Below are 10,302 nucleotides of genomic sequence, written 5' to 3'. Positions count from 1 at the left end.
GCTGTTTCTCTACTTGCTCCCTCGTCTAAGCTTCTGAGGAGTGAAACAATATTTTGACATAGTAATACGAATATGACATGGTAACTTTCCAAAGAAACTGGGCCACAAGGTACAATGGTTCAAAGAATATCACAAGATCCTGCTATGTTAATACAAATTCATTTCAATCATTAACACCCGGACAGAATTACTAGAAACAGTCTATATTGTAACTGAAAAAAAAAAAACCACTGTTGCGGAGTCAACAAAATATGGAGTCTCAATTTCCCCTTCCTATTTTCTTTCCACAACTATAGGCCTCTAATGCTTACAATGGCATGGGTGACAGGAGATCCTCTAGGGTTCATCAGGTAGGTGGAAGTTAATTCATCTGGTTCTTCTCTTGAACAAAAGATGAAGATGTTGTCTAGACAGATGGTGATTATGATGAAGGCTCAGGTGTAGATGATGACACCCACGCCCCCACACTCCTCCAAAATATATGTATTGAATTACAATAGCAGTAATGCCAAAATAATTGAATTACAATAACGATTTTTAACAAGTAAGAAAAACTATATTTTGGGTCGAACTTATATTTGGATTCCAAAAATGTATTCTTTGATAATGATGGAAAGAATTTGAAAACGGACTTCATTACAAACCATGTTACTTACAATAGTAATATATTTATCAAAGCAGGAGAACATTACATCTGCTGGGAAGAATATAAAAGAATGAAATTGGTATTTCTATAAAATTGTCAATTTCTATACAATTGTTTTTATAGTGAATTTACTGCTCAGACAAATAAATTCATCCTTATCGCCATCTACTTCAAGAGGAAATAGATGGGATAATACAACTCCAATGTTGAAAGGAAACACATGTCATGAGGATGCCACCTTGGGTACCTCCAACCATTTCCATACCATCAGCAAACCACTCTCATCTCCAGTGAAGAAGAGGCCACCAGGACCTAACTCAATTAATGCCACATCTTTATTGGCAAATAAACGTCCCCTCTCTGAAAATCTGTTGAAAAAACATCATCAGAGGATTCAACAAAAAAATAAGAAATATTACCATGACGGAGGTACAGTAACAAAAAGAAACGTGAATAATTTAGATTTACTTACGATGGCAATTCATACATGTGAACTGAATTGTCTCTGCACGAGGAAAATAATATTGGCTTTCCCTCTGCATCAGACATCCCAAAAAGTGAAACAACACCCTGTAATATAAAAAAATCATCAACTTAGGAGATTGACCAACTCGTCAGCATTATAAGAAATATCAGCTTGACTTCTTACACATGAAAATAACACCAAATGATATTTCAACACATAAGATTAAGTCAACGCTTACATTTTCTTCGGTGTGTGTATATATCACTTCCAAAGATCCTGCTTCAATGCAAGCCCAGACCTTAATTGTGCGGTCAGATGAACTTGACAACAGATATTGATCCCAACAGATAAGGGATGTGACTACGTCAGTATGATCATTTAGTGTCATTGTACACTGTAATGTATCCATGTCCCAGACCTGAAGAAGACAAAATAACAACATCCGGTCGTTATAGGACAGTTCAAAGAAAATTACATATCCTTTTCTCAGAAAAAATTCTCATGTTAATAAAGAAAAATAGAATCCTCAACAGCAGACATACCTTTATGCTTTGGTCCATGGACCCGGAGTACATCATCTTGCATCCAACCGCCAGACAAACCACTGCTTTAGTGTGGCCAGTGAGTGACGCAACCAGTTCAAAAGGAGAATCGGCTTTAGAGCTTCCTCTCCAAGCAAAAATGACACCATCCTGAAATTTTAAATAAAACAAATTTTAACTCACCCCAGAAAAAAAGAATTCGGTTAGGGGAATATCATTGGACAATATTAATAACATGGTTAGTTACCTCTGCACCAGCAAAGAGTGTATTGTTGCCAACAGTCATGGCACGGACTCGGCCTTTGGGTCCATCAAGAGTAAACTCTGACATGGTCTGGATATTCCAAGCCTTCACAACAACCACAGCCACATAATCAGTTTGCATGTACTACTCCTATAATTAGACATTATCATACATCAAAACAAAACAATGACAGATAAGAGCTTACCTTGACAGCATTTTGCAGACCAACAAAAATCCATGACCCCTCACTGATCAAAGAGGTAACCTCAGCACCAAGATTGATGACTTTAGCACATTGACCAGTATGGCAGTCCCATATCCTAACTGTCCCATCAGTGCTGCCAGAATAAAGTTTGTCGGATCCAACAGGAAGTGCGATGCCAGTGATAACCTGATGTCAAAAGCTTTAATTTAACTACTAACAAAAATATTAACATGATGCAGAGGCTCACAAATTCTAGCATTTCCTAGGAAACAAGGGAAGAGAATGCTTTTTCAAAAAAAAACTTATTCCGTTATTCTAGCATATAGTTAGATTATAAAACTCTGACTGTAATCAATAATTGTTAAAACATTAGTCGATTATTAAGTCAGATATCAATTTTGATTTAATCATTATGCTAAAAATGAACTATGAAAGAACTTTAAATATAATTTCGGTGTGTTAAATACTAAATGGAGGTTCAAGAGTCAAGTACCTTCTTATGTTCATGAAGTTTCGTTACTGTGGAAAACCCATCACCACGAAACCATGAATGCAGATACAGGCATTGTTCACCATGTACACAATTGTTGTTGATCCAGTATTTACATATCCTTGGTGATGATTTCTTGAAAGCCTTAGCAACCCTTGTTGCATCTCCTCTATCTCCATTATCTCCAAGCAATGCTTTCTTTGAACCATATTTCGGGGTATTCTCAGAGGAGGAATGGGGCTTTTTTCCGTAGCTATATGCAGTATTGCCATAACCACAAGCAGCAGGGGGAGATGGTGTCTCTATGTGCAAAAATCTGCAACGATTCCTGTTACATCTTCCAGCTCTCCAATAAGAGCATGTTGTACTACCAATGCGCTCAGTCCTTCGTGCAAACTTTGTATCCATGATATTCTAAGAAACAAACATGGCATTGTAATGACATCCCAGATCAGGTACTGTATCCTATCAATAAAATTCTCCATGGCTCATGCTTTCAGTCATTAACTCAATGATTAAATCCCAGCCATAGACTTAATTCTTCATCCAAAACCCAAAACCTTTTGGCTCCCAAATTTTCCATTCCCAAAATAACAATCGTAAAGCAAGTGATGAACGGCAACAAAACTATGTTGATCGAGGAAGATCAACAACATCCAGATCAAAACCCATTGAAGACTTGGATCAAAGACCAATAATTTAACCCTGATCAGCAACGTCATTAGAGACTCTGCCCAAACCCCAAATTAGGGTATTGCCGATCCTTATGAAAACCCCGAAATAAATAAATTGAAAGGAACCCTAAGCTTCACTGAGATAAATGAAGTCGGATAGAACATAGATTCTCGTAGATCATCCATCACAAACCCTAAAAGAAGTATTAGATTTTCGCGTTCGGAGAAACAAACCTGAGTGGTAGAAACGTAGCTTGATTTGTTGGAACGATTGTTGAGAGAAAGAACACAGAGCAAAATAAGGCTTCTATTTTCTTAATCAAACGTTGGTGTTTGTTGCCAATGTTGTGTTAGGCTTATTTATAGTTTCTCTGTTAGCTTGTAAAGCACGCAACAATAAGATGAGATATAGGATTTTTATTTTTTATTTTTTAAAAAAAGGACATTAGCCGTCATATAAGGATAAATTAAGGCTTAAAAATAGATAGTTATTTTCTTTCAAAAAAGATAATCATTTCTGAAATTTAATATTTTGAAGATAGTTTGAATTTACTTATGAAAATATTTGTTTTGAGTTTCAATTTATAAAATTATTTCTAGTGTGTGAAGTTACCTTTTGTTTGGATTAGAAATTTTAAAATTTTAGAGAATTTTAAATGCGTATAATTAAAATTGTTTTGATTTTAATTTATTTTATTTTTCAGATGCTTTGTTTGGATATATTAATTCAAATTTCTTGAATTTTAAATCATTTGTTTAGATAAGGCAGTTCAATTTTTTACATATGCAAAATTTCATTTTTATATTTTAAATAGATGAAATTTCAATATTAAACTTTATAGAAAACAAACACAATCTAATTTTGAAATATTAATTAAAAAATATTTTTCAATTTTTAATAATTTAAAAATATAAAATATTGATAATTTTAACTAAGATTGTTTTGTCTGATCATAATTGGTGATGTTTTAAAATCAACATCAACCAAGACTATTTTTCGGCTGATATCAAATGGAGTTTTTTTTTTGTCAAAGTATGCTGAAAATATTTGTCAGCTGACATGAGTCGAGATTATTACATTTGAAAGCTTGAATGACCTAAACATTATGGTACTTATCTATGAAAGCTTGAGTATTTTGGTTTATGGTGTGAAAGCTTACGGTACTTAACTAGCATGCAGTGGTGCGTGTGCGCATCATATGCTTTAGTCTGAAATGAAATTATGGTCGAGCCATGTTGGTTCTTTGGTTTAGGAAGTGTCAAATGAAATTTGCTAGTAGTTTTCTGCTCAGGTGTTGGAGCTTTTATGCAGACTTTGGAGGAATTCGTGCTAGCAATTTTCTCTGCATTTGTACAATTTCCATAATAGTAAGGAACTATTCATATGGACTAGGACCACTGTTAAACCTTAAAGCAGCTTGTAGTGTTTGAAAAATAATCACATGATTTAATGTCCTATTCTTCTCTTTCTCTTGTAATTTACACATTGTTTTGGAGCTGGTATTTGAACTTTGAATTAGAGAGAACAAGGAATGACCATTACTAAAAGCAAAAAGATCGTTGAAAGTATCAAGAGAGAATTGGAACGATGTGAAGCAGAAAAGAAGACATTGGAAAAAAGGAGACTGTGTGCAAGGAATCACTGGCCAGAGCACAGGATGAGTCTACCAAGATATCTGAAACTATCACAAATGCTAAATCTAAAGTGAGACACTTTGATAATTGCTCTCCGGTGGATGGTTTGCTTTAGTTTTATCATTTCTTCAACCAATTTGTAGGCTTCTTCCATGGTAATGATTTTAGGATAGTTTAATGACTTATATAGATTTTTTAGATAATTATGCTTTAGATGTATGCAATCAACACCAGAAAAGTATAACCAATTATATGATATTTGATCAAGTTGAGAGTCACTCTATTGTTCTGCAAAGTAATTGACAGTAGATAGACTCAAATCAAATTTCAACTGAAAAACTTGAGGAACTGCAAAGTAATTGACAGTAGCAATAAAACCTTGAGGAACTTCATTCACAATATTTCTTTAGCAAAACAACACTTATAATATCAAAAGATGTTACTACAAATTTTTCCTAAAATATATTTCCCCTAAAACTAACATTAAAATTAAAATTGAAAAACCTAACAACACAATGTTTGCTAAATTTCTCATTTTCTTCTGCAATGCTTCAATTTGAAAGTTCAAATTAGTCACTATCATTGATTCTCTTGTGACAGAAGAAGGATTAGAAACTTAGTTTTCTTCTTGGGTTTCTCCTTTTTCTTGCAGTTAGAATAGCTGTACGTCTTCCATGGTGGTAACGACGAATGATTCTACCAGAAAATGTAGAAGAACTGTCACTTGCAGACATGGAGAAATCAAAGCCCACTAGGAAAAAGATGAAGTGAGGAGAGGAAAAAGATGGAGCGAGGGGAACAAATAAGACTAGGGAGAAACACACACTTAAGACTCCACCATGTTGGAATTGAGAGGAGAGAAGCTTTAGAAACCCTAATTTGAGGAAGAAGAAGCAAGTGAAGAAGAAAATATTTGACAACTTTTTAAATTTTGTATCAAAGTCCAGTCTACGTGTCACAATCTGGGATAATTTGTCACGTTGGATAGTCTATGTGGGATTAAAATTGCCAATAATGTACCTCACTAACGACGTTACTTTCAAATTTAATGGCAATGACTATTTTGCAAAACTTATGCAAAGATAGGGACTATTTTTAACATTTCAAAAAGATAGGGACTGCAAAAAGGGTCAAAAGTCAGGAACCAAAATGTCTATTTATAAAATTATTTCTAGTGTGTGACGTTACCTTTTGTTTGGATTAGAAATTTTAAAATTCTAAGGAATTTGAAATGTTTAGAATTTAACTTGCTTTGATTTTAATTTCATTTATTTTTTACATGCTTTGTTTGGATAAATCAATTCAAATTTCTTCAATTTTAAAGTTTTTATTTGGATAAGACAATTCAATTTTCTCCACATGCAAATTTTCAATTTTATATTTTAAATAGATGAAATTTTAATATTAAACTTTATAAAAAACAGACACAATCTAATTTTGAAATATAAATTAAAAAAATATTTTTCAATTTTTAATAATGTAAAAATACAAAATATTTATAATTTTAAGTATGATTGTTTTGCCTGACCATAATTAGTGATGTTTTAAAACCTACATCAACCAAGACTATTTTTCGGTCGACATTTAATAGGTTGCATCAACTGAAAAAACCTTGATGACAACGAAAAAAAAAATCATTGGCCGACATCAGCAAAAAATTTGTTGGACAAGTGGCCTCAATAACTTAAGACGGTTGGTGAATTAAGTCTCACTAACACACTTTTAATCCCCTTCTAAATGATAGGCTCAGAATGCATAAGAAGAAGAAGCAATCAATTTAAAAATGTTCTTTAAACATAAAAGGAAAAATTGATTGCAATAACATAAATGAGATAAGGGAAGAGAGAAATGCAAACTCGATTTATACTCGTTCAACCACTTCCCTTGCCTACGTCTAGTCCTCAAACAACCCACTTGAGATTTTCCACTATCTTTGTAAAAATCCTTTTTACAACTTCTGAACACCCAATGAATCCCTTTCCCTTGTGTTCAAGAAACTCATAATTCAAGAAACAACCAGTCTCTTGATTACAATTGACTTTTTGAGAAGAACAGAAAGATTGCTCTCCTTTAGAGTGGATAATACAATTTGAAGTTCCTGGATAAACTTTCAATAGATTTGCAAGTGTTTGCCCAAGAGTTGTTGAGAGAGCATTTGACAATTAAGTTCTCTTGGAATATCTCTCTTACATTTTTATGTCAGACACACATATATATAGGCCCTTCGTACCTTTTCAAAATGGTTTGAAGAGATATGTATTTTCAAAAAGCTTTTTTGGAAAATTTTCATTGGTAATTGATTACAGATTTCTGGTAATCGATTACACAATTATATTTTGAAGGGTCATGACTTTTGAATTTGAATTTCAAGAGTTCCATTGCTGGTAATCGATTACAAACATCTGGTAATCGATTACAGGTTCAAAATTCAAATTCAAAACCTTTTTTAACTACTATTTTCCAAAATTGTCCTCTGGTAATCGATTACCAGAGCCTTGAATATCTTGGAAACACTTTGTTTTGAGGCAAGACTTGATCTTGAATTAAACTTGAAGCAAGGCTTTGTTTGTTAAAGCAACCTTGTATTAATCTTGAAGGAATGTTTAACCTTTAAAGCAACCTTGTTTGATTCTTTTTTGACATCATCAAAATCATGTATTCATACATTCACATTCTCCCCTTTTTTTATGATGACAATCATCATCAAGTGATTTCTTTTCAGCATCATCAAAACATGCATGATTCACATTCTCCCCCTTTTTGATGATGACACTCATTATCAAGAAAATTCTTTTTGACATCATCAAAACTTGCATGATTTACATTCTTCCCCTTTTTGATGATGACAACCATCTGTAGGTTAGGAGCAACAACAAAAAAAGATCTATCTGTATAGTTTACTCCCCCTTGATTTTGCAATGATTGCTTATATGAGACAGTTGAAGATTTCATATATAAAAAGTTGTCTCATAAAGAATAAATAATTTTCCTTACTATCTTATCTTTTATCTATCTCTCTCCTTTTGTCAACATAAAAAACAAAATCATGAGCAGAGAGGAGAAAACCATTCAACAATTTATAATGAATTAAAAGAGTAGAGAATGTCGTACTGTACAAGTATCATTTCATGACCTAAAAGAAAAAATATTACCACTTGTAGCAATGTATGAGAGTCAATTGATACCAAAAGGCATTAAAAAAAACTATTTTGCACCCACAAAAATACATATCCAATATAAAAAAATTCAAAATATATAATAAGAAAAAAAAATCCATCAAAAGTAATCAATAATCAACATAACCTTCAAACACAATCATCAAAATCAATCATCAAAGACAATCAACATAACTCTTAAACACAATCATCATAGCCAATAAAAAACTCAATAAAAAAAAATCATCAAAGACAATCAACATAACTCTCAAATACAATCATCATAACTATCAAACATAATTATCAAAGACAATCAAAACTCAAGCAGAAAACAAGCATCAAAACTCAGTCAAAAAATTAACAATCATAAGCAAAAATAATAAAAAAAGTAGACAAACATTAAAATCCTCTTCTTAGATAAATGGTCTTTATCACATAATTGATGAATACTTAATAAACTATTCTTAAGATCATCAATATTTAAGGCATCTTCTTTGGAGATAGAGGAATTCATACCTATTTTTCCAATTTCAACAATTTTACCTTTATTTGTTGTCTCCATAGATCACATGTTCACTATTTTTGGGAGAAATATGAATAAACTCTTATGCTTTTGCTGCCATGTGTTTGGAGCAATCGCTATCAATGTATTAACTTTACTCTTCTCCACTTTCATAATCTTTCACCATGAGACCCAAATTTATGATTTTATTTTTTGAATCACTTGAAGAATTTATGTCATTATCTTCCCAAGTGATGTATGCTTTCTCTACTTTCTTTTCTTTGAAATTCCTCTTGTCGGATTTTTCCATTCTTCTTTTAAAGACAGGACAATTGAAACTCATGTGCCCATGTTGATCGCATTCATAGCATTTTGGGGCTAAGGAGGAATCTTCTCCTTTCTTCTTTCATCATCATCCCATTCTTATCTAGATTTTTCTATAGTTGCATTTCCCACTACCATTGTAGGAATGAAGGGACCAATTTCAATGACTTCCCATATATTTAAATCTATGGCTTCAATAAAGATTTGCATTCGACTTTTCCAATAGTGATAACCCTTTCCATTGAAAACAAGAGGCCTATTAATAGAATTTCCCTCAAGAAATGGAAAGTTAAATGAGGCCATATTTATTCTATAAGTTTTAAAATTTTAGACAAGAATCCTACTCTGATACCACTTGTTGAACAAGTGGTTTCAATAACTTAAGATGGGAGGTGAATTAAGTCTCACTAACAAACTTTTAACCCCCTTCTAAATGATAGGCTCAAAATGCAGAAGAAGAAGAAGAAGAAACAATCAATTTAATAATGTTTTTTAAACATGAAAGGAAAAATTGATTGCAATAACATAAATGAGATAAGGGAAGAGAGAAATGCAAACTCAATTTATACTGGTTCGACCACTTCCCATGCCTACGTCCAGTCCTCAAGCAACCCACTTTAGATTTTCCACTATCTTTGTAAAAATCCTTTTTACAACTTCTGAACACCCAAGGAATCCCTTTCCCTTGTGTTCCGGAAGCTCACAATTCAAGAAACAACCAGTCTCTTGATTACAATTGACTTTCTGAGAAGAACAGAAAGATTGCTCTCCTTTAGAGTGGATAATACAATTTGAAGTTCCTGGATGAACTCTCAATAGACTTGCAAATGTTTGCCCAAGAGTTGTTGAGAGAGCATTTCACAATGAAGTTCTCTTGGAATATCTCTCTCTCACTTTTTGATGTCAGACACATATATATAGGCCCTTTGTGCCTTTTCAAAATGGTTTGAAGAGATGTGTCTTTTCAAAAACCTTTTTTTGAAAATTTTCACTGGTAATCGATTACAAAGTTATATTTTGAAGGGTTATGACTTTTGAATTTGAATTTCAAGAATTTTGTTGCCGGTAATCGATTACAAACATATGATAATCGATTACAGGTTCAAAATTCAAATTCAAAACCCTTTCTAACAGCTATTTTCCAAAATTGTCTTTTGGTAATCGATTACACTGCCTAATAATCGATTACCAGAGTCTTGGATGTCTTGAAAACACTTTATTTTGAGGCAAGGCTTGATCTTGAGTTAATCTTGAAGCAAGACTTTTTTTGTTGGAGAAACCTTGTATTAATATTGAAGCAATGCTTAACCTTTGAAGCAACCTTGTTTGATTCTTTTTTGGCATCATCAAAATCATGTATGCATATATTCACATTCTCCCCCTTTTTGATGATGACAATCATTATCAAGTGATTTCTTT

The 10,302-nt window shown here is 32.8% G+C and overlaps 1 protein-coding gene across 1 annotated transcript; it reads right to left on the bottom strand.

Moving 5' to 3' along the window:
• Positions 1-572: 572 nt before the first annotated feature.
• Positions 573-3,614, bottom strand: LOC100796622 (zinc finger CCCH domain-containing protein 48). The gene is made up of 7 exons (XM_041009753.1): positions 2,597-3,614; positions 2,104-2,289; positions 1,902-2,003; positions 1,655-1,804; positions 1,351-1,530; positions 1,119-1,216; positions 573-1,014 (listed from the first exon to the last, which is right to left on the bottom strand). The coding sequence occupies exons 1-7, from the start codon at positions 2,999-3,001 to the stop codon at positions 870-872; spliced, it is 1,266 nt and encodes a 421-aa protein (XP_040865687.1). The 5' UTR covers positions 3,002-3,614; the 3' UTR covers positions 573-869.
• Between the last annotated feature and the right edge of the window lie 6,688 nt (positions 3,615-10,302).

The sequence above is a fragment of the Glycine max genome, chromosome 15 (genome assembly GCF_000004515.6).
Source record: "Glycine max cultivar Williams 82 chromosome 15, Glycine_max_v4.0, whole genome shotgun sequence".
Lineage (NCBI taxonomy): Eukaryota > Viridiplantae > Streptophyta > Magnoliopsida > Fabales > Fabaceae > Glycine > Glycine max.
Note: the sequence above shows the minus strand (reverse complement) of the source record. Positions and strands in the feature narration are given on the sequence as shown.

Bases quoted from the DNA above. Each gene is read 5' to 3' on its own strand.
- LOC100796622 (XM_041009753.1), bottom strand. From the start codon at position 3,001: ATGGATACAAAGTTTGCACGAAGGACTGAGCGCATTGGTAGTACAACA. The intron at 2,290-2,596 runs GTACTTGACTCT...TTTTGACATCAG, and splicing joins AACTTCATGAACATAAGAAG to GTTATCACTGGCATCGCACT. The intron at 1,531-1,654 runs GTATGTCTGCTG...TGTCTTCTTCAG, and splicing joins CCATGGACCAAAGCATAAAG to GTCTGGGACATGGATACATT.